The sequence below is a fragment of the Papilio machaon genome, chromosome 3 (genome assembly GCF_912999745.1).
Source record: "Papilio machaon chromosome 3, ilPapMach1.1, whole genome shotgun sequence".
NCBI lineage: Eukaryota > Metazoa > Arthropoda > Insecta > Lepidoptera > Papilionidae > Papilio > Papilio machaon.
Genome location: NC_059988.1, coordinates 1,585,317 through 1,610,916, shown reverse-complemented (window position 1 = coordinate 1,610,916; position 25,600 = coordinate 1,585,317). Strand labels below are relative to the sequence as shown.

Sequence of the window (25,600 nt, the reverse complement as noted above, 5' to 3'; positions counted from 1 at the left end):
AAAAATATTTTATGGAGTTTTACGAGACACTATAATTATATTACTATAGAATAATTATTTTAATATATCTACACGTATAAATCTCTTATTATGATCAATTACATTGACGTAAAATCTTAGTTACGTAGAAATGACGTCAAGATGATTTTTACCGTGAATTTCTTAGATCAGACATAGATTTTAACAGTGGTAGATCCCACAACAACAATATTTGCTGGGTGAACGAATTGGCCGGGTCGACCGGTGAAATACCACGACCACACAGAAGACAGGCGTGAAGTGGAAGCAATTCCGCATTCTGTCTGATGAGTGTGGTCCCGGAGGCCTAATTAGGCCTAAATACTCCTCTTTCGAAGCGGATTTGGCGGAAGAGGGGGCGCAAAGGAAGGGGAAATATTCTCTTTCTGTGCGTCCCCTTCTCCATTGATTAAAGGTAGGCAACGCGTCTGCATTTGCGGATGTCTATGGGCAACGGTTGCCTTGCTAAATCGGCGAATTCAGGTGGTCGTTTGCTCGTTATCCACCTTTTGATATAAAAAAACCTCCGTATAAAACATATCGTCATCCCTGTCATTATCTTTGACAAAACAGAGATAACAATATTTTTTAAATGCAGATTTAGGTCTCAAAAACCCACGGTTATTGATATAAATTCCCCAAAATAATGATCGTGGATCCGAATCTAAACTATTACAGATACAAGTGATAGACTTGAATATTAAACATATCAAACTTTTTTATTTTAATATTCAATTATATTTAATATAAATATTTATTATTAATATTAAATATTGAACAGTTATTTTATGTGATATTACCAATACTTATTACTATTTTTTGGAATATTCAGTATTCACACATTTAAGATCTTTATAGACATTAGACTACAGCCATAGGTTATCCTGGTTTAATAAATTTCTAATTAGGACCTTTATTCAAAATTCAATGATACCCTGCCTACCTCTGTATTGTGAAAGAAAATTAATGCTGTTTTTTTCTCATTAAAACAAGTTTACGCTCCTTAGCATACATTCCAAGTCAAGCAATTTTATTGAGAAAAACTTTGATGCGAAGCATGAAAAGCTCGGTATTGAAATAACGCTCGCCGAGGTCACGATTGGTCGGTGACCTTTTGCGCTGTTTTGCTATTGGTCTATTTTAGTAAAGTTTACCGCAGTGCGTAAAAGGTAAACTTAATAAAAGGAAACTTTTAAATAATTATATGTTAAAAAATTTCATTCAAACGATTTCGCAGATCGCATAATCTGCAGGTCCAGGGTTCGAATCCCACCATGTACCAATGTGTTTTTCGATTTTCGATTTACACATGTACATTTATCCGACGTTCTTACGGTGAAGGAAAACATCGTGATGCAACCTGCACATGTCTGAGAAGAGATTCAATGATATGTGTGAAGTCAACCAACTCGCACTTGGCTAGCGTGGTTGACTATGGCCTAGTCACCCCTAACTTGGGGTAGGCTCCGAGCCCCTCGGTGGGGACGTATAGTGAGCTGATGATGATGATGATGATGATGATTTCGCAGATAATTGAACATTTTCATTTTTGTTGGAAATGCAACTTGCAAGGTGTTGATGAGTTTTTCGCGCAAAATTTGTAATAGTTAGAGACTTTTCTGTGGTAAAACCGGCTGGGCTTTCATTGTAATGAAAATATAAACAAGTAGATGTACAGAGTAAATTGCATTTTATTTCTTGAAAAATAAAGTGACTTTTCGTTTGTGCGCATACCTCTACGAGTGGTTCATATGTAATGGCACATTGCAGTATACAAGTGTATCTGCAACGATCGGTCGCGCCAACTGGGTGAAAACATTTGAATTTCGAATATTTCATCCACAATTAAAAAAAAAGTTTTCTGACAAAAGTTGCTATTTTTCGGCCAGAATTGAGAGTGTATTTTAAAAAAAGTTTTTTATATGTTTTATTTTAAATGAAATAGAGTCGAAATGGTGAGTTTGTACACTTGTATTTTTTTAATATGCTATGATTTCTAAACTAGCAACAACAAAACAAATTCAAAAATCAATGATATGAAAACAATGATTACTTGTCATCATTTTGTCAACACCATGCAGCAAAAAAAAACGAAATAGAAAAATGTTGAATAATTTATTGCTATATAATTATTTGTTACAAATACATGTCTTTACTACCCGTAAAACAATAAATATTATATAAATAAACATAAAAGTTATCTGTCATCGTAACATTTGTTTATTTTTTTTGTTCATGCTTTCAGTCCAGCATCTCTATGTATTCTTTGATCAACTTTTCAACCGTATTTGCAAATTCAATCATTGCTGATCGGTTTTTATGGTGGAAAATTTAATTTCCTATTTACTAACAGGTGGTATTTATTCAAATATGTTTCTACCCAAAGAATATTGTGATACAATATACTACAAATATTGTGACCACCCATTGCCATTGCCATTGCCAGGGGTCAGTGATTACGTGAGTGTAAATCATTATGAAAGATTAAAACTAAGAATTTAGAATAATAAATAATAATTTTGGTAAATAATTAATTATTAAAATCAGTTCGTTTATTATATTGTACTTACTGTGAATACTCAAGTCAAACTCCGGTCAATCGACGGGGTTTACTTTGTTAATTGTGTGATACCCCTAACATGTTGCATTCAAGGACTCATAAGTTTATTAATTTAATGGCAACTGTCAAAAGCATTTTTTCTTAAAATATTTTATAAACAAAGTTTATTGTAATTTTTTTTTGTTGCGTTGCCAGCTTTTTTAAGTAACATTTGTTCAAAAACGTATTGGTAAATCAGATTTTGTTTTAATCAAGGGATATATAATACTATATTATTAAAGTATATATTATATACTTCAAAAAAAAAAAAAAAACTTACCGTGCTTATCTCCGAGTATTACGATCAAAGTGTTTAAAATGATAAAGCTTCTCTGCTTTAGGTTAGGTCATCACATCCGTGGAGCGCACTATAATCGTGACAAGGATAACCACGTTACCTAACTGTTCTAGTAATCAATCGAATAGTACTTGTAAATTCCATATTAATTCATATTCGGTGAAGAACGATTATTTAGATCCTTTTGTGTGATTGTGATTTGATTGCGGTTTGAGACTTAGCTAAAAGCAACGAGTTAAAAAAACTATCTTCCAAGAATTGCTTACAAAAATTTCAAATCATAAGGTTATTGCATAAACGTACGTAGTTTTGTTCTATTTATAATATTTTATTACTCATTTTTATTGTTGGTGTATTTTTGGAAGTAATTTTGCTTTATTTGTTAATATTATATTTAATTTTAAAATATTCCTCCCAAGTAAAGTTGGTGACAGACAGGCCGTAAAAAATTAAGCCAAAACTAGAAGGTTTATAAAATCCTATGCGCCGAACCTACTTGAGTGAGATAATTCCAGGGAGATGATGATATACATACCTAATAAAAAAAATCTTATGAAATAAAATATGACCTTGTTAAATTTGATAAAGAGTGTAATATTTAATTATTATTATTATCGGTCGAGTTTCTTGATTTTATTGATTTTTATCGTTGTAAAGGTCGTGTAATATGATAGATTATGTTATTGAGTAACTATATCATAATCTGTTAATTGCGTCCCAGTTTTAAATGCTGTACAAATCTATTGTAAAGGAAACTACGCTAATAAAGCATGCAAACTTCGCATAATCTTTTAAATGTTATAAGACCGTAAATTTTGTACATGTGCGCTAAATTAATGCTCAGTAAATTCCCACTAAACTGACAAATGCTTTAAGCGAATAGCAAATAAATTACAAGATCTTGATATCACGCTCGAAAATGCAAATATAGACAAGCTTAATTGCAACATTAAATACAAAGTAATTTGAATTAGATTGCAGTTATTTTGAACAAAACATAAATAATCATCTGACAAACAATATTATAATATTGTAGATTTAAAGAGAATATAAATGGATGGCTATATCTCTATGACACTTAGGGGAAGGATTTAAATTGAATGCTCACTCGTGAAAATTGGATCAGTCGTTTAGGTTATGGCCGCTCCAGATGTTTAGTGTTTGCTACAACAGCCACAATCATCAAACACGTACCAAACACCCAACACAAACAGGCATCCCCACGTTTGTCAAACATCCTTTGATTTGTGTAGAAAAATCGCAGAGACGCCAGACAGCGAACACCAAACAAATCAGGCAAACACCAATCCACACTTCATGTTTGCTGTTCGCCGTCGTTTGTCAAGTGTGGGTAGCGGGCATTACGGCATACAAGTGATCACAATGGAATTTATATACCATACAAACCCACATAAATTAAAACTTTTACGCGCGAAAAACATTACCTTTATGAGTCATTCGGATAATAAATCAAAACTAAATGTTGATGTGTCAAATAGTTTTATTGTTCTTTATATTTAGGATTGTGTTGTCTGTGATTTGTTAGTATGATTAATTTGAATATTTAAAAAGGTGTCTTACAATATCTTTACACATTACAATACATACTGTATACGATGTGTATTAAATATTTTATACTCGAATGGTCTAAATACTTTTTTCCTTTAGATACAGAAATGTTTGGAGGCCTAATTTTAGTCCTCTTCCCCTTCATAATCTTTTATTATTGGGAAAGGATGAGAAGGGAAAGTGGATTTGGCGACAGAGGAGACGCATAGGAAGGGGAAATGTCCTCTTTCTGTGCGTCCTCTTCTCCGTTGATTAAAGGTAGGTAACACATCTGCATGTTTGGGCAACGTTCGCCTCGCTATTTCGGCGAATTCAGGTGACCGTTTGGCACCTTTTCATATAAAAAAATGTTTGACTTTTATTTTTACATTAATTTATTTAATTATCTATTTAATTATCTTCACAGACACAACTTTATTGCCATTGTTGATAATATTAGTAACAGTAGAATGTTTTTCATCTGCTATCTCATGGTTAATTTTACTTATAAAATGTTTATCTTTCATTTAATTACTGTATTCAGAATAATAAGTAAATGAAAGTGGAAAATTATATGAGACATTTTTTAATCTCAACTTGAGAATTCAAAAATTTGTTAGTTTAGCAAAAATATTCATATTAATTAAACAGGAAAAAGTTTTGTATTGGTTTAATTAAATCATCTTAATACATTTACGATATTTACAGGCGTTATCAAAAGAAATTTAAAACTCTTGTGTACAATATCCTTAGTATTTTCTTTTATGTAAAGTCTATTGTTAGAATGTGTTAATCTTCGTTTATTTTGCGAGATCAGTAATGCGTCTTTTATCTCAAATGGCTGACTTCGTAACATACAAATATTGGAGTTAATTTATCATTGTTACATGCTCTTACAATACTGTAATGTGTTCTGCTTACATTTTACAAATGTCTTAATTTTTATTGTTTACTAGCTTTTTCCCGCGACTCCGTCCGCGCGGAATAAAAAAAACAAGAAAAGAAAACAGGGTAAAAAATATCCTATGTCCTATTCCTGGTTCTAAGCTACCTGCCCACCAATTTTCAGTCAAATCGATTCAGCCGTTCTTGAGTTATAAATGGTGTAACTAACACAACTTTCTTTTATATATATAGATTTTCTTTTGCTTGTGTTGTTTTTAATGAATCTGGACGACTAATTTTAGGGGTAAATTTCGTTGAATTTCAATAACAAAGCTTAGTTTCCACATAATAAAGCGCTTTAACTGATTCAAGGTTGATGCTTATCGCTATAGTAATGAAATACATTATTCACTGTAGTCCTTGGTTTTCAAGGTCGTATATTTCAAGCAAACAACTGAATAATGTACGACGTAACAATAATAAACAATAAGCTTCCAAGTACATTCAACTTAAGTATTTGTTGTTAGTAAAAACAATGTTTTCGCGGATATGTTAGTATGTTTCTATGTTTTATGGTTTTGACTTGATAAGAACACTTTTCAATATAAATAATTGACTGTTAGACTACTTAATTAGTGCCTGTAATTTAAATAACCTACGGCCCACGAACATCTACTTATCTGGACTACCTATCTTCTCTCCAAAGTTGGCCATGTTTGGCCGACTTGTTGGCGTTACTATGCAAATATAACATATAAGGTAAATCTAATAAGATAAACCAAACGTTTTCAGTTATTTATTTATTTTCAGTTTTGGTCATAGCAAATTGTATAAACATTACAGGGCTAAGTATTTAGTATTGATGTGATCGTGTTTGTATGTTGTCCCATTTAAGATATAAAGGTTAGTACTAGGAAGCGTCGGTGGCTCAGGGGATAAGCAGGTCATGGGTTCGAATCCGGCCATGTACCAATGTGTTTTTCGAGTTTTGATTTACATATGTAAATTTATCCGACGTTCTTACGGTGAAGGAAAACATTGTGATGCTGCTGCACATATCTGAATTATTTGAAGAAATTCAAAGATATGTGTGAAGTGAACCAACCCGCACTGAGCCAGCGTGGTTGACTATGGCCTTGTCACCCCTAACTTAGGGTAGGCTCCGAGCCCCTCAGTAGGGACGTATAGTACGCTGATGATGATGATGATGATGATGTTAGTACTAGCGGCTATATATTGTTACATATTTTCCATGTTTATTTACTAATTTTAACATAATTTGTATGGATAAAAGATAATGTACACTTTAAACTTTATATTGATTTGTAAATAATAGTGAAAATAACGACGCCTATATACATAGATTTTTCTTTTTTAAATTCGTTTTTTGTAATATTTTATACGCATTACAATTATGAAATTAAAGTGAAAATTATTTATGTATCTATAAGTGTTTGCGTGCAGAACTGCTCTATCGATCCTTATATAAAAGAACTAAAAAGTTACCTAAAGTTTCAGCGATAAATCGTGCTTTTTTTCTCGATAGCGCGATGTTTATATTAATTCAATGCCATGGAACTTTGGCTAAAATATTAGCATACTATGGAAATAATAAGTAAGAAGGTATTGAGTTTAGATATGTCTACGTTTAGCAATGTATGGAGAAGTAGTAATGTGACGACGCTCCGTTGGGAAATGGGCAGGATGTTGATGAGCGAAGTTTGGCGAATACAGAAGTGTCATAATGAGTGGGCTAAGACTTATTAAGTATTTTAATATGAAAACAAAAAGAGAGCGTCAGTGGCGCAGTTGCGCAGACTGAGCCGGACCGTCCCACGGTGGTCTCAAATCGGATTTGAGGGACTTAGGGTCAAAGTGTTCGTTACCAGTTTTTTCTTTATGGAAATGAGTAGAGGACATCAACCCAAATAATAGTTGTCATGTACATTTTTTGCCTAAAGGTTGTAGTTTGGACAGAAAAAAATAATCATCGTTTTTTTTGTATGAAACGCATCAAAAAATGTTAAATTGTAGCTAAGCCCTGTTTGATCCCGCCTTCAAACCTTTTTTTTCTTAATCCCTGTCTAGTCTACTATCGTTACACATAGTAAACTTGCGCAACTAGCTGCTACTCTTCGAGATTAAACGATTTAAAAATTTGCAAAATCAGGATTATTTTTAAAATATTTATTTTGTATTTACATATTTTATTTGCACCTACTTTATAAAGAACTGAATAAAAATGTATTTAAACTATGATTATAATGTCAATATCAAACATAATATCAAAAACTAGTGTCTAAACTTACTCACTATTGCTATCACTATGTTGCAATTGCAATGTATCTACATCTTGAAATTTGATTTCTGACTCTCTCGAAAAAGGTAGCAGCTCTTTGGCTCTTGGCGATAGAACCATTGCATTTTGATTTCTCATACGAGGTCTTAGCGCTGAAATCTTCGGATCAGACGACAACCTTTATTTACTTCAACCTTTTTGAATTTTGATGGCTCCGAGTGTTTCTATTTCACCTCTTATACTAGTTCTTATAGCTGCCACTGTTGATTTTGTTTCTTTTGTAAATTTAAAAAAAAATAGGACGACAATAGAACGTTGAAGACGGTCCGTCATTTTCCCAAACAATACTTCCATCAGATTTCTGCAGCCTTATTGGAACTAGACTAGCCATAAAAATACTAGTCATCAAATTCTTCATCTGACTTCTGTTTGTAGTTACTTTGACGGGAAGCTCCATCTAAGGCCCATTTACTAATAAGCTGTAATTCTGCAGTAGAGTCCAAGTCAAAAGCAAGTACATCCAGAAGTCATGATACTGTCAAGTTCAGCAGGGGCTTGAAGTTTAATGGATGCTCCTTCATTAGTAATTGTCTTGTCTTCTTTGTCTGGATAACACTGTAATTTGGCTTGCTTAAGCTTAATAATATGACGGATACAGCTCAGAGCCAGTTTCGCCCACTGCCTCTCTAAAATTGATGTATTGCCACTTCGATAGTTTTAGGGAAACAAACAATGCTTAGATGGAGCTTCCCGTCAAAGTAACAGGAAACAGGAGTCAGATGAAGAATTTGATGACTAGTATTTTTACGGCTAGTCTAGTTCCAATAAGGCTGCAGAACCTGATGGAACTATTGTTTGGGAAAATGACGGACCGTCTTCAACGTTCTATTGTCGTCCTATTTTTTTTTTAATTAACAAAAGAAACAAAATCAACAGTGGCAGCTATAAGAACTAGTATAAGAGGTGAAATAGAAACACTCGGAGCCATCAAAATTCAAAAAGGTTGAAGTAAATAAAGGTTGTCGTCTGATCCGAAGATTTCAGCGCTAAGACCTCGTATGAGAAATCAAAATGCAATGGTTCTATCGCCAAGAGCCAAAGAGCTGCTACCTTTTTCGAGAGAGTCAGAAATCAAATTTCAAGATGTAGATACATTGCAATTGCAACATGGTGATAGCAATAGTGAGTAAGTTTAGACACTAGTTTTTGATATTATGTTTGATATTGACATTATAATCATAATTTAAATAGATTTTTATTCAGTTCTTTATAAAGTAGGTGCAAATAAAATATGTAAATGCAAAATAAATATTTTAAAAATAATCCTGATTTTGCAAATTTTTAAATCGTTTAATCTCGAAGAGTAGCAGCTAGTTGCGCAAGTTTACTATGTGTAACGATAGTAGACTAGACAGGGATTAAGAAAAAAAAGGTTTGAAGGCGGGATCAAACAGGGCTTAGCTACAATTTAACATTTTTTGATGCGTTTCATACAAAAAAAACGATGATTATTTTTTTCTGTCCAAACTACAACCTTTAGGCAAAAAATGTACATGACAACTATTATTTGGGTTGATGTCCTCTACTCATTTCCATAAAGAAAAAACTGGTAACGAACACTTTGACCCTAAGTCCCTCAAATCCGATTTGAGACCACCGTGCGTCCATCCAATGTGGTTTTCTATTTTTTTTTTCTTTAGCCATTGTCAATGGAAAGGTGGTCTGAGGAAATGACGTGTTGACACCTGTCTCCATTTCAAAGCGAACGCGATTTCCTAAAATATTTCGGTTGTCGAATTAACCACGGTTAAACAACAGTGTGGTTACGGTGATTTTGATGGTCTGAAAGCGATTAGCATACAGCCAACTATTGTCTACAAACATTAGTGCTCGTTCCAATTTCCTTGTGCATCGACTATACTTTGTAAGCACTTTTTCTAACAAGACGTTGCCCGCTCGAGCCTATATTTTTTAAATTATAACTTGACGTCAATGCGAAACTATTCTATCCTTACTGTTATTGTTATTCGATGTTCATCTAAATAAATAAATTCCATTGATTTTATGTAATTTGTGTAGAAAAGTTATACGAAAAGGTTCTGAACATAAATGAGACAACGATCTAAATCGTAGTTTTCGGTGCATGATATACTCGTTTTTACGCACGTAATCAATTTCCGAATAGGGCATCGTTACCTGTATTTTTTAATCGAGAAACAACGTAAATACGTAGCCAAATTCGATCCTGCATGCTTTAGATATCAGACCACGAGAAGTATTGGACGTGTTTAACGAGTGACTGCAATAGTTACACTTTGATAAATGTATATTGTTTTTTTGGTGAATTGCGGTTCAAGATGAGAATAAAGGAGTCAGAATCCATTGGAATGGAGGTTTGTTTTATAATTTATTCAGGATTCCAAAAAAAAAAAAAATTAAAAATAGGACTTTTTTGTATAGTACATCGAAGTTGTATTAACATAAAGATATAAAGACTATTGTTGTTGTTGCTTGTTTTAAAGAAATCTTTACATTTTGTAGGTTAAAATGTTTTACTTGTTCTTAAGTTTATTATTATTATTTTCTCTACTCTGGATTTCTAACAAATTATTTCTTTTATAAATATCATAACAACCGATGTGCAGATAAACAAACAGTTGACGACGCGTGTGGATATCCAGTGACAAAAATATTTTTTTATCCCTTTGTACCACAAAAATTATTTTGGATTCCCACTCCAATATCTCATTTTATAAATTTTCGGATGCAACAGGAATTATCTATTTAGCGTTGGTTTCTGAGATTAAAATCTCTATATGAAACATATGGTCACCCCTGTCATTATTTTTGACAAAACGGAGATAACAATGTTTTAAACGAGGACTTTGGTATTAGAAACCTACGGTTAGTCATGTATTTATTAAGGTTTTCATTTCGTTAAACGAAACAATCTCACTGAGATAATCTATCCTGCACATGGATAGGATAATTATGACTTCTTACCAGAGAAACTACTTACTAAAACAAGTCGAACAGTTTGTACTATTTGTAAATCGAATAAGGAACTGAAATGACTACTGTACAAACTTACTAAATTATTTTAACGTTTCGTTGTTACAAAATAACTTTTTGAATGACGAATCAATTTGGAAACGGAGATGTGTTGAACCTCCATTGGCTGCTAAGGACAGGGAGATGATTTTGATGATATAAATGAGCTTTTTGCATTTCTTTTTTTTTGCAGGAAAAAGAACAAATGAAGAAGAAGGAGGCGGGAGACAGTGATGCTCTGGAAAACGTGTTGTATCACGTCGGTGGCATGGGGCTTTACCAGAGAATGCTGTTCCTCTCCATGCTGCCAGTCGGTATTTTCTTCGCCTTCATTTACTTTGGGCAGATGTTTATCACGGCTACACCGCAGCAGCACTGGTGCCATGTACCGGAGTTGGCGCACTTGGATATGGAGACCAGGTAACTAACGCATATGAATCCCCGAATAGTCATTTTAAAATAATATGTTACATACTTTATATATTATAGTTTACTTGATTAACTGATGGTTTCTGAGAGGAAAATCTCTTTATAAAACATATCGTCGTCCCTATCATTATGTTTGACAAAACAGAGATAGCAATATTATATTTTCATGGGAGGTTTTGGTCTCAGAAACCCACGGTCAGTAATGTAATCTCATTCACAAAAATAACTAAGTGCAAAATTTTATTCCCGTAATTTTGATATTTGTAGATAAGGTAGGTAATAAGGATAAAGGTTTGAATAATTGCGAATCAATTAAAACGCGTATAGCAGATTATCTAAAGGGGGTAAAAGTTTTGACTTCGCAGCCATTGGATCAGGGCGGAAACTCCTCTTTAAAGCGGATTCTGGATTGTGTCTAGAAGTAGATATTTAGTATATAAACAAGATGTCACTTTCAGAATAATATAAACTTTGTATCGAAAGATAATTGTGAAAACAATCATCGCATCTATGTACACGTAATGATATTTAGATTCATACTTCCTCTGAAACTGGAAACCGATCTAAAGTTTTAAATGTACGAAATGCTTATCAGATTACGCTGCTTCTATCTACGAGTATGTTCGAAATTGAATAATGATAACATTTTTAAGAAATTTGGATATGTATACATTAGTAACGCCGACAAACAAACCGACTAACAGTATGCCTTTGATACTCTGGAGGAAGGAATGATTTTTCACTCTTCAAAATTGGACAGAGGCTACAGAAGCCACAATGGACCTATAAGTTGGGTTGTCGAAATTCAATTATCTGTACGTATTGAAAGAAAATTTTAATGGTGTTGATTTAAATGTTTCTTGTTTTAAGACGTAATCTGTCAGTTCCGCGCGTGGGTGATGGTTGGGTTCAGTGCGCGGTGTACGCTGCCAACTGGAGCCTCGTCCTGCACACCATGCAGCCGCCGGAGCCCAGCACACCCACGGTGCCCTGCCAGAACGGCTGGGACTTCCAACTGGGAGACATTCCATATCACACAGTTGTCAGCGAGGTAAGATTACATTTGGCACTCAATCAAGTCTTAAATGAGTAAGGAATGTCGAGGGAAAATTGTAACAGAAACATCTTTGCCTGTTACTTTAGAAATCCCGTAATGTATAAATTTAATCCAGATAATTTTCAAAGAACAAACTGACACAGATTAAAAGATTAAAATTAAGTGTGAAAAAGCCTTTCATTACGTGTGATCTAGAGTTAGGAATGAGTGTGGTTTTGTTCTTTTATGAATCACTTTAAACAAATTATTATTTTATCTCATTGTGTAAACATCTCCTTACAATTATTTAAATTTAATGTTGATATTTTATTGGCGTCTTAGACAGTGGCTTTTGGTTTTCTGCAAACTTTTTCCTTATTTTGTACAATTTGTGTAATGTAATTATACTTGCGTACATGACGTAACATTGGAATGTACGGTTTACACAAAAGTTTACGTCTTTCGACAAACAATCACACTGTGCAACATCAAAAAAATCACTGACATCCCGGGTGGTGATTTGTATTAGCTATGTTTAGTATAAACAACAGATAATAAATTAATATTTACATATCACGTCCCAGGACAAAAATAACTGTAATTTTCGTAACGTAAGATTATAATCTTACTTTATTTACTTTCCGCTACACTTAGTTAAACAAAACAAAACTGGCCTTTAAGTTCAGGTTTCGTGCTTAAAAAAATATAAAAAAACGAACCATTACTGCCATCTGAGAAAATCATTTTACCGCCGTTACACATCAAACTTGGTTTGATAAAGAATTTTGTAAAAGCTCTCCCCAAAGACGAACCTGGATTTTTATTTCTTAAAACAAAATTTCCTATGCTAAGTGAGGTAAAAATTAAAGAAGGTATTTTCATCGGTCCTGACATAAGGAAATTGGTCAATGATCCTGCTTTTTTATCGAGCCTCAGATCTATTGAAAAAAAATGCATGGTTGGCTTTTGTTGACGTCACAAAAAATTTCTCGAAAATCACAAATCGGATTTTCATGAAAAGATTAATCGGATGCTGGATGCTTAACACAAATAGGATCCAATATGTCAATGTTCAAAATTTATTTTTTACACTCCCATTTAAGTTTCTTTCCTGATAACATCAGGCGCAAGATCTTAGGGTTCAGTAAGTATGAACACGGTGAAAGATTTCATCAAGAAATTGCAGAATACGGGAAGCGTTACCAGGGTAGATTGGAGCCTGCCATGATTGCAGACTACTGTTGGAGCCTCCAGAGGGATACTGCCACTACCGATTAAGAGAAAAACCCGTCGTTTCTTTTTTTAATATTTCAAATTTTAGTACGTTAAGTTTATTTTCATAATTGTTTTGTTTGCTGTTAGCGTGGCTGGGTGTGCGAGTACTCCGGTTACGCGCCCCTGGCACAAACAATATACTTCGTGGGCTCTCTAGTGGGAGGTATATTCTTTGGTTGGATGGCTGACCGTTTCGGGAGAGTGCCTGCTCTAGTTGGTAAGAGTAAAGTTTATTTAGACGAATGAATAATTAAAATAACCTTAATAAGATAGAAACAACATTTGTACATTTGATTACAAAACCGTCGTCCTTGTTCTATTAAAAGAACGCTTTCTCCCCAAGGTCTTGCTGGCCTTGACCGTTTGTTTTTTAAAGATCTTTTATAGAGATTACAAAAGTATTCACAGGGCTATAAAATGTTCCATATTAAAATATCTTTGAATTGTATAATTCAAATGTACACGCCGATCATAATAAGTTTATGGAATTTTTTTAATTTCTCCTTTTTAAAACCTTTGGTGAAATACCGTACTTATATATCGTAATATTTTCAGGTACGCATTTGGTAGCGTGTGTGGGCGGTTTGGGAACTATATACACGACGGACATCTGGGACTTCATTTTCTGCCGGTTCCTAGTGGGCATGGCGTTCGATAACAACTTCATGATGTTGTACATACTTGGTAGGTGTAACATAGTAATCGTGAAATTCCATCTCCGTAACACTCGTTTAAAACATAATATTATTCACAATTTTTCAAAGAAAAGCAGAGACAAGTGATTGGAGAAAGCCACAATAAAGATTTATATACGAAATAGATACTTAAAAATATCATGTAATACTTAATATTTTGAAGATAAAAGACGAATCACACTTGGACGTAATTTTTTATCAAAAGTAGGTCCTCCCGTTAATTCGTTATAACTTACTTTAAATTAATTCCATGTTTACTAATGATTGATTGTCTTCCAGTGCTAGAGTACGTGGGCCCTCGTCACAGAACATGGGTGGCGAGCATGGCAACCGCTCTATTCTTCGGCGGCGGTTGTCTCCTGTTGCCCTGGATCGCTTACTTCATAGCGGACTGGCGCAAGTTCCTATGGGCTACCTCCTTGCCTATGGCTGTTTGCGTGTTTGTACCTTTCGTCATTCCTGAGAGTGCAAGGTAACCTACCAGGGCTTCTTTATAGTGACATATTTTTAAAAGCTGTTATTTTAATTTCGATCCTCCAAACGATGAAGATATCATTTGAAAAATCAATATTCTACACTTTATTTTAACCGTAACTTTTTATTATTTTACAGGTGGCTAGCATCGCGCGGAAAGGTCAACCAAGCAGTTAAGATCCTGAAGAGAATTGAGAAAATCAACGGAACAAAGATCCCTCAAGACGTTATGGATGAATTTATTGTAAGGTTTAACTTGATTATAAAGAAAAATTCTAATTAATTATGAAATAAATCCGCATACTTTTCTGCTTGAACTAATTTAATAAATTGTGCTAGAGAATTATTCAGGACGCAAACTTTATCTAATCCTGACTAAAATTTCACAGGTATCCTCAAGTCAGACAAGACAGTCGAGGGAATCGCTTTTCGATCTATTCCGAAGCGGTCCACTGCGTAACATGATCATATTTATGGTGGTAATCTACATGGCGTGTGCGATGATGTTCGACGGCCTCGTGCGCATGTCCGAAGGTCTAGGCCTCGATTTCTTTATCACCTTCACCCTTACCTCGGCCACTGAGATACCCTCGGTGACTTTCGTCGCTATAGTTCTAGACAGGTGAGAAATTAACATACATATAAATAGATTTGATTTAGTTTATGACAACATCTGCATGTTTTAATATTTATTTTCCAGATGGGGACGAAGGAAACTAACAATTGGCCCCATTGTCACTGCTGGCACATTCACATTAATTGCTGCCTTTTTATCCAAAGGTAATAAAATGTCATGTATATTAAACAACCAACTCAGAATATCTACAGCGGTTAACTGTTTCTCCAAACATATAGTGCTTGGCGTGAGCATGATATATTTTATATTTTTATGTACATAGTTTGATTTCAAGAATTTTGGGGGTATAGCTTTTTTCACGTTGTTTACTTTGTTGCACAGGCGTGCCGCAAGTGACGCTGGCGATTGCATCGCGCTTTATGATAAACATGTCGTACACGGCGATCGTGCAGTGGAGCGCCGAGCTGGTGCCGACGGGCGCGCGCGCGTCTGGTTCTGCTCTAATACACGTCAGCGGGTACATCGCCACCATGATGTCGCCCTTCATCGTATACTCGGTAAGTAATCGGATGCTTTCTCCTTCGTAGTCAAACATCTGCCACAGTTATCCAATGAGCTTTTTATTCGCATGTCGCTAGAAATCTAATAAAAATGTATGAAATTTTATACTCGTATTAGGAACGATTTTGGAGCTCACTCCCGCTGCTGATCCTGGGCGGCACGGCGCTGTTGGCGAGCAGCTTCGCATTCCTTCTGCCTGAGACCATGGGCCGGCCGATGCCGCAGACCATCGTCGAGGGCGAGAAGTTCGTCATGTCGCACACCGTGTGCGGGTAAGAATCTTTTCAATGCAATATTTTGTTGAGTTCCCGTAAGTTACATCTCAATGAGACCATTAAATATGACATGTCAGATTCAGTGTTATCAGACAACTAAGTCTATCAAATTTATCCTTTAAAACAAGTATAAGTTTGAGGTTAGGTCTTTCAAGTAATGTCAGGAATTTTCTTCTGTCGCGCCCAGATATATAGTCCGAGTTCGTCCCGAATTAACTAAAGTATTAACTTTTGTTTTTAGGAAAGCTGAGGATGAAGATGAATTAAAATATGAAAAACAGAAGGCTCTCATCACATAGGAAGTACACGCTATATTGTACGTAGATCAGGGGTGCAGAACCTCTTGGCAACATCTCAACTGTTGATCAATTTAGTTTGTAAAAACTTTATTATATTTAGTACAACGAAATTAAAATAATATAATTAAGTACTCAAATGTGTATCGTCGTTATGGGAACATTACATCTCGGGATTAAAATAAAATGCCTTTATATACTTTGATGTTTGAAATTATGATAATATTATCTGTGAGTATATTTAAGGAAATATTCGTCCGCAAGAGACATATCTGAGTAGCAATTAGAACGCAACATTTTAACTATATTAAGAAATTTGTTTCATTTTTTTAATTAGGCATAACATTATAGTACAAATCAAACTTATAATGAACACGAAATATTAAATTTGTAATAATTATGTACAAGTTTTTACTTTGTACTTTATTGTTAACAATGTATGTCTCAGTCAGTGCGTTAATAATAGGATCCATTTACTGTGATATTAACTGATTAGTTTATGTATTAAATACGATAATATACGAGTAAACGACACTTACATATCATAAGAGTTAAGGATAACAGTTAAATTGTGATTATCTTTTTGTCAATTATTACATAATTATTTTATGAACGATTTTACAAAAGAAACATAACATTTATATTGTAAATGCGTAATAAAACAGTTTTTGGTTAAATCTTACTAATATAATAAATGCGAATGTTTAGATGGATGGATGTTTGTTTGAAGGTATTTCCAAAACGGCTCAACTGATCTTCATGAAATTTGACACAGTTGTAGAACATAGTTTGGAAGAACACATAGGCTACTTATTATATTTTTTAATTCCGCGCGGACGGAGTCGAAAGCTAGTAATGGTGTAAATTATAAATATGTTGTTAAAGATTAAATTATTACATTTCCATATATTGTTATATAGGTCATTATTATACAGCGCGGAGACTTTTTACATTGACAGTAACGTTATTAATGTCTCAAATGATTTTTATTAACAATAATGTTATTTAAAATCATGTACTTTTACTTGATAAGATGTTGATTGATGTTAAAATATAATTTTGTGAGAAAAATTATTTGTGATAATTGTGTTATTTTAGTATATTATCAATTCAGTATGTTACTAGTAATAATTAATTTATTTGAATAAGGTTTAATCTTACGTGATAATATTATTCATTTGTAATTTTATATAAGATGAGAATAATGATATAACAATATCTAAGTAATAATGTTATTATTTAAATAAATAGTTAAAATATTAAATACGACTTTTATTGTGCGACAATATCTTCAGAAGAAACTATATTCAACTTTATTCGCTTTTAATATTATTAAATAAGGATAAGTATTCGAGATTAACACAATAAAAAATAAGCAGTACTACCTCACAGAAGAAAGGCTTGAGGTAGAACAATTTTATGGCTTTGCGTTTCCAGTACTGAAAGCTGAAACTGCACTGAAACATGATTTAAGCCGAGATCACGTGGCCACCAAAATTACTTCATTTTAGCAAAGGATCCTCTGGTGTTACAGATGTCCATGGGCGTCGTTGCTTGCACCCTTCTCTTATAAATAAAGGATACTAATAAGTAAAAAGATTTTCTAATCTCCAACACTCGTTGACAACTCAATTTGTTAGTGCAGTTTTATTCTCACATCTTGAAATACGAGTGCATCATAGTATTAAGACCGGCTACACTAAAAGAGCGGCTCTACATAGAGCGCTTCATTTGTGGTAGGAGTACTCGACTGCGTGCCTTTCCTCACTTATGTTTAACTGCCACGCTCGAGTAAATCAAAAAATTCCCGCTTCGGCCACCCTACTAAACCGTCCAGCCAATCTGCGAGAAAAACACATGAAAAAAATCGTTTAATTTTTTTATACAAAACGGCAATTTCATAGGTAAAGGCCTAATATAATTAAGTCACTGTCCAATAAACTTGGATTATACATCTCATCTCATGTATTATCCTAATTTTATCTCTAATTACCAAATGACAAGGCTACAATTTACTGTTATCGTAATATAAGTACAGTCAGCATCACAATCTTTATAAACGTCTTTCAAAATAAGTTATTTTTTATTGGGTAAATAATTTGACTTTCTAATGTCAGGAATATCGCATTAGAATTAAAAATGAAATCAATTAAGTATACATGTATCTTTTTTTCTTTTGACAGCTCCATAAATCTTTTATGTTTTCCCCATCCATAAATAGTTTAATTTTATTGACATTGGTACATCTTCTGTAAATGAGTGGTGTGACGAGAAAATGATTCCTCTTTAATACATCCTTTTTACCCGAAACCTTTTCTAAAATTTTAAATACTAACCTAAAAGCAAGGGTGTAATTTTCCCTAAAAATATTTATTTAATTTAGATCTAATTTGTTTAGTTTCGACATTGACTGTACTAACATTTCAGGTAATGAAAAAAGTAATCAGACGGAGCTTAAAAGCAAACATCCTTACTAGCATGTAAAGAACAATAATAATTTTTTTATCGTAAAGTGGATAATCTGATGAGACGGGTAGGCGGGGACAAACCCTTGAACCCATAGATACACTAGATATAGAAGGACTAGTTAAATTTCCCAACTATTCAATCTGTTGGGAAGTAAGCCGATAATAAGTATTAATTTTATTTAATTTGGGACATATAGGTAACTAAAATATTTATTCCATCAACTGTTTAATGAAAACCTTGCTTAAATCAAACTTAGTCCAAACTGATTGGTGTCGATATATATTTTATTAAATTTTACATATGTAAAGTTTTTATATAGTTATAAAACCTTATGTACATGTTGTTTGTTCATCGGAAGGTGTGTCTCGCTTGAGACTAATCTCAAAATGATAGGTCTAATTACGGAATTCGTTTTATCAAGAAACCAACATCTGTAAATATGTGGACACTGCGAACCCAGCGATCATTCCTCCTCGGTCGGCAGCTGTTGACGAACGGACTTACCAATAGACAGTTTTTATATATTCTTTTTGTGTTAATTAACAAAATGATTTTGACTAAAGTAGACACAGATGATCCAGATTATGTTGAGGTTTGTTATGTTCAATTATCATCTTATTTATTTAAAAAAAATAATTTATCCGTACATTTCCGCTGCGGTAATTTTATAACAAATATATTGATGTTCATTTTCAATTTTTTAACAATTTGTAATAATTCTTGTATGAATAAATCGGTAGAGGAAACCTAGACATGTTTTATTACATAACTATTCTATCCCGTACAATTTATTTGTCTGAAAAATGATAGAGAAGTTATCAAAATGTGAGAGATTAAAATAGTAATGTTTCCATGTAAATGTTTCAGCAGTGCGATCTCACTTTTACAAATTAGGCAAAAGTTGTTGTCTGAAGCTTAATTTAAAAAAGCAACTCTTTCATATTTAAAAGTCATCACGTGAATCATACTAAATAAACCTAGAATTGATTATTATCTATTGTACTAATAGTTTAGTTATATTAAAATATTTTTTAAGTTTAAGTTATTTTTATCAATCAAACATCCAATTTACTTAAATATTAGTTTATTTATGATAGTGTGCACTTACAACTTGTACTTTTACTTGTTTTGTAACTATCTACCCACCCTGTTCATTTTCATTTAACAGCTTGTATCATAGAAACGACTTTATTATCCTAATAAACTTTATTGCTAAGCAATAGTGAACAAGCCAGATGAATTAGGCGTCTTTATTAACAGATTAGTATGAACATGCATTTAATATCCTAAACTGGAGTTTTATTGCCACATTTTGTAACTACATCGAGATAATCTTATGCAATTAGATTACAACCTCGAAAATAGGATTATCAGTATTGCTGTGTGTAAAAATTAAGCCAGTAATTAATAAATGCGTTTATTTGTCGTGTTTCGTTAATTAAAATCCAATCGTAATTTACGTGGTTTTATTTTGCTCTAAATAAGCTTCAAAACCCAGTCACGCCTAATTTGGGTAGGCTCTGAAAATCTCGGCGGGGACATTTATAAGCTGACGACAATAATGCTTTAAAAATAAAGGACGGTAAAATGTATAATTGGAGGTCCGTATGTACGAAAGTGACTACTCACTGTCTTCTAACTTCTTCGCAGAGCTGTAAAGAAGAGATGAAGAAGGAACCGGTAGGCAGCGACGCGCTGGAGAGAGTTCTCTACCACGTGGGGGAGATGGGCCGCTACCAGAAGCTGATGTTCCTCTCGATGCTACCGTTCGCTCTGTTGTTCACCTTCATCTACTTTGGGCAGATGTTCATCACGGCCACGCCACAGCAGCACTGGTGTCATGTACCGGAGTTGGCGCACTTAGATATGGAGACCAGGTTAGATAGCGGACTTTCTGTAATTTAAAATCTAACTTGATATCAATGTGTACTTGTAATTAATTATTTCCAAGCGCTCCCATCTCTGAAACATCCCTTCAAAATCATATTGTCTCCTCTTTTTTTCAAAGATGGCGAGTGGTATTACTATATGTTTTTATAAATAAATTTCTGCCGTGAAATCAAACAGTTACTCGACTTACAAGAGGGTATGCTGTGTAGCTGTTTAAATATTACTCATGCTTAGAAGCTTTGCCGATGGCTCAAAACTTCATGCGTTAACTGACGGTACTGAGTAGACGAGCGCCGGTGGCGATGGGTGTTAATGGGAGGGGGAGGCATCGGAAAACCTTCTGTGCTTGGCTAATATATTATTTTTTTTAGACGTAACCTGTCAGTGCCTCGTGTGGGGGATGGATGGGCGCAGTGCGAGATGTATGCGGCCAACTGGAGCCTCGTGCTGGATGCCATGCAGCCGCCAGAGCCTAGCACACCTAAGCTGCCCTGTCAGCATGGCTGGGACTTCCTGCTGAAAGACATTCCTTACCAAACCGTCGTCAGTGAGGTTAGGTTCAACAAAAGTAACCTGGATGAGAAACAATTGCATTGTGGCGTCTAAAACTAATGTATACGATAGAGCTTTATAATGCTTGTGCTTATGCTTCCGATGTTACTTAGACCTACAGATTCAGTATGTACAAAAATCAGAAATAAGCCCAGGAGTATACTGATTTTATTTGTGTTACATCGAAGTAACAGCCTGAGCCGAGGCTCCCGAGGAGCCCTCGAGCCTAGTTACTCTTAAACGAGGTTTAGACTAAGCGCCATCTGCGCCCGGCCACCTCAAGCCCAGTGAAACTGTAAATGCCTCCTCAAGGCAAACAGTGACTACTCAGTCACAAAAAAAATCGAGTTCAACTGTTTTATTTTCATAAATTTTCATAACGTGTAATTATATTATTTATTTTATTTATTCGTCAGCGTGGCTGGGTGTGCGAGTACTCCGGCTACGCGCCGTTCGCACAGACTATGTACTTCGTGGGTTCGTTAACGGGAGGTATATTATTCGGATGGGCAGCTGATCACTTCGGTCGAGTACCAGCTTTGGTTGGTAAGGATTTTTGATGTCACAAAGAAATTTTTTTTTGTCGGTGTGTATTGTTAGCAAGCCGGCAAAAATCTAGTGAAATAATTCAATCAATTTTGGAGATTTTTTGCTATTTAATAAGTAAAATTTGTGTCTTTTTAACGTACTAGTTACGCTATTCTTGTACCCTTTGTACTTAACATTTACATTCACCATTTTTATTAAAAAGAAGAACAATTAGATTTGTATTTTTACATGTAACGAATAAACACAACAAACACGTGACCGATTTCTTAAGTTATTTGCTATTAGAAATATGCATTATCACTGAGTATCATAGGCTATAGTTATTACTAGATGTTTTTAATCCCGCGCGGATGAGGTTGCAGGCAAAAACTAACCTACAAATAATTTTATTTACAGGTGCAAATCTAATAGCGTGTGTAGGTGGCTTGGGCACTATATTCACGAAGGGATTATGGGATTTCGTCTTCTGCCGTTTCCTCGTGGGAATGGCGTTTGACAATAGTTTTACGTTATTGTATATACTTGGTAAGCAACTAATCTTAGTTTCGGTTAAATTAACTACCACGTTATATTAGTAACGCCTTATATCTCTCTTCAGATACTTATCAGGACCGTGTAAACCAAACACGTGTTTTGGTAATTCTAGGCGTATTTGAAAATTACTATAGAAACGTCCATACTAAAATGTATTTCTACGACATCAAGTTACAGATTAATTTTAGTTACCACAAGTGAATTTGCAGTGGTTATCATTTTTATTAATTTTGTTTATTATTATTTATTGTTAATATTAAAGATTATAAAACCTCGCGCGTCGTACTCACGTAAATGGGATAAGACCAAATATATGATTATATTTTTTGAGGAGTTTTCCTTTTTGCTTTAGTCTTAGAGTACGTGGGTCCGAAGCAAAGGACGTGGGTAGCGAACGTACCCTTAGCGCTCTTCTTCGGCGGCAGCAGCCTGGTGATCCCGTGGGTGGCGTACTTGATCGCGGATTGGCGCAAGTTCCTCTGGTACAGCACGTTGCCGCTCTCGTTTTGTTTGCTGGTTCCTTATCTTATACCGGAAAGCGCTAGGTAAATATTTAATGCCGCTAAGATTTAGAACGTGGGTTCCTATTAGTGTGGATTTATTATGAGTAATAATTTCTACAGATGGCTCGCATCACGCGGCAAAGTGAACCAAGCTGTCAAAGTGCTGAAAAAGTTTGAGAGAATTAACCGCACGAAAGTCCCTCAGGACGTTATGGATGACTTTATTGTAAGTACATACTCACTAATAACTAACAAGAAAAAATAACTAAAAACCGAATAAATCAAGAAAAACGTTAACAATAAGCAATCAAATTAATTGAATGTACTGAATACCTTTTTTTTAATTTATAGAAGCAGCTAATTATTTAATATTCCGTCAGGTATCATCAAGTCAATCCAGAGAGAGCAAAGAGTCAATAATCGAGGTATTCAAGAGCGCCCCTTTGCGGAAGATGATGTTGCTGCTAATGGTGATTTACATGGGTTGCTCGGTGATCTTCGACGGGCTGGTGCGCATGTCTGAGGGTCTGGGGGTCGACTTCTTCTTGGCCTTCACACTCGCGGCCTCCACGCAAATACCATCTGTGGGACTCGTTGCCCTCTTACTTGACAGGTTAGAATAATTTTCAAACATGCTTCAAATTCAAATTAATTTATTTTATTACATACTAGCTTTTACCCGCGACTCCGTCCGCGCGGAATAAAACATAGAAAACGGGGTAAAAATTATCCTATGTCCGTTTCCTGGTTCTAAGCTACCTGTTCACCAATTTTCAGTCAAATCGATTCATCCGTTCTTGAGTTATAAATGGTGTAACTAACACAACTTTCTTTTATATATATATAGACTAGCTTTTACCTGCGACTCCGTCCGCGCGGAATTAAAAATAAAAAAGGGGTAAAAATTATCCTATGTCCGTTTCCTGGTTCTAAGCTACCTGCCCACCAATTTTCAGTCAAATCGATTCAGCCGTTCTTGAGTTATAAATAGTGTAACTAACACGACTTTCTTAGTTATAAATGGTGTAACTAACACAACTTTCTTTTATATATATAGACTAGCTTTTACCTGCGACTCCGTCCGCGCGGAATTAAAAATAAAAAAAGGGGTAAAAATTATCCTATGTCCGTTTCCTGGTTCTAAGCTACCTGCCCACCAATTTTCAGTCAAATCGATTCAGCCGTTCTTGAGTTATAAATAGTGTAACTAACACGACTTTCTTTTATATATATAGATTATATAATGCTTACTTGTATGGTTAATAATTGTCTCATTGTATGTACGTATAAGTCAGAATTTAGTTTCGTCTCTCATTCAAAATTAATTAATTAGGTAAAAAAATGCTATTTTTCATTTGTAATCTCATTTCACAGGTTAGGAAGAAGGAACTTTACAATGGGACCTATCATTATGACTGGAATATTCACAATCACTGCAGCTTTCGTGCCTAAAGGTACCTTTATCATTTATTATTATATAATGTCTGTCTCTGATCTGTCTGTTTTTTTTCATGTTAAACTAACAACTAACATGTTGTACCCAGGTCTGCCACAGATGATCCTGGCGATCGCGTCTCGGTTCTCGATCAATATGGCGTACACGGCGGCGGTGCAGTGGAGTACCGAGCTGGTGCCGACGGGCGCACGCGCCTCAGGACTGTCACTTGTGCACGTCAGCGGTTACGTCGGCAATATGCTCTCGCCTTTGATCGTGTACTCGGTAAATAATAGACATAATAAATAATACAATACTTTCATATAAAATGAAAAGAATCTGTGACGAATGGAAACTCTGAAGGGTACTAAAAATCTGCAGTCGTTCAAGTTTTCTGCCACTGCGAAATTAACCATAAACTTTTATTGAAATAAAAACCAAATAATGAAGGAACAGTCAAAATCAACTATAAGAATAAAATCTTGTTCTCTTATTCATGTTTAGAAGACTAAAGTCTATTCCTAGTTTTTAATAAAGTACCCACATAGACGTATTCAAAACATCAATGTATGTTTAATGTTTGTTTTAGGCACGTATCTGGGGCCCGTTCCCACTGTTAACGTTGGGCTCGATTGCGCTAACAGTAAGCAGTTTCTGCTTCCTGCTGCCCGAGACCAAAGGCCGGTCAATGCCGCAGACCATCGCGGACGGAGAAAGAGTAATGCGGTCACACACTTTGTGCGGGTGAGACAGTGATAACAATATTATTTTTTGTATGAATGTTTAATGACGATAAATAGAGTGCGATAAGGACAGATGATGATAGCAGTGAAAACCTGGAAACAATGTAGTTCATGTTAATATATTCATATTTTTGTTTCAGAAAAGCTGAAGAAGAAACAGATTTGAACGAGAAAGAAAAAACACTCATCACATAAGGCCCGTGATAAAATATTTTAGCTTTATTTACTTTAAATGTCGTAAATTTTATCGAAACGTCGCGTCGTCTAAATAATACGAGTATGTAAAACGCAATATTCAATAAGAAAAGTTAAATTCTAGAAAGTTATTTATCGCAATTATTGTAAATAAGTTATTATTTTTAATAAGATTTTAACTTAAGAAAGGCCTAGAGGCACAAGTTACATTTAAAATAAATTAAAGAAAAAAAATTGATGAATTATTTCTAATTTTTCATTAAGTCATAAGTCATACCTACCATAGAGTAAGAAACCTAACAGAGCGGTCATTATATCATACCTACCATAGAGCAAGAAACCTAACAGAGCGGTCATTAAGTCATACCTACCATAGAGTAAGGAACCTAACAGAGCGGATACACGAAAGAAAAC

At 34.5% G+C, this 25,600-nt stretch overlaps 2 protein-coding genes across 3 annotated transcripts; both read left to right on the top strand.

Annotated features, from left to right (window-relative positions):
* Positions 1 to 1,940: 1,940 nt before the first annotated feature.
* Positions 1,941 to 16,447, top strand: LOC106707836 (beta-alanine transporter). Of its 2 annotated transcripts, none has more exons than XM_045686362.1 (12): positions 1,941 to 1,973; positions 10,892 to 11,118; positions 11,998 to 12,178; positions 13,526 to 13,655; positions 13,994 to 14,122; positions 14,413 to 14,605; positions 14,746 to 14,851; positions 14,997 to 15,229; positions 15,308 to 15,387; positions 15,566 to 15,741; positions 15,863 to 16,017; positions 16,262 to 16,447. In XM_045686362.1, the coding sequence occupies exons 1-12, from the start codon at positions 1,971 to 1,973 to the stop codon at positions 16,317 to 16,319; spliced, it is 1,671 nt and encodes a 556-aa protein (XP_045542318.1). In that variant the 5' UTR covers positions 1,941 to 1,970; the 3' UTR covers positions 16,320 to 16,447. The 2 variants fall into 2 exon arrangements, with proteins under 2 accessions (XP_045542318.1, XP_014354765.2); XM_014499279.2 differs by lacking the exon at positions 1,941 to 1,973 and adding an exon at positions 9,831 to 10,040.
* A 2,802-nt stretch (positions 16,448 to 19,249) lies between these two features.
* Positions 19,250 to 25,275, top strand: LOC106707812 (solute carrier family 22 member 3). Its single transcript, XM_045686467.1, has 12 exons — positions 19,250 to 19,377; positions 20,436 to 20,662; positions 21,047 to 21,227; positions 21,644 to 21,773; positions 22,173 to 22,301; positions 22,663 to 22,855; positions 22,934 to 23,039; positions 23,194 to 23,426; positions 24,188 to 24,267; positions 24,358 to 24,533; positions 24,838 to 24,992; positions 25,132 to 25,275. The coding sequence occupies exons 1-12, from the start codon at positions 19,333 to 19,335 to the stop codon at positions 25,184 to 25,186; spliced, it is 1,710 nt and encodes a 569-aa protein (XP_045542423.1). The 5' UTR covers positions 19,250 to 19,332; the 3' UTR covers positions 25,187 to 25,275.
* The last annotated feature ends 325 nt before the right edge of the window (positions 25,276 to 25,600 follow it).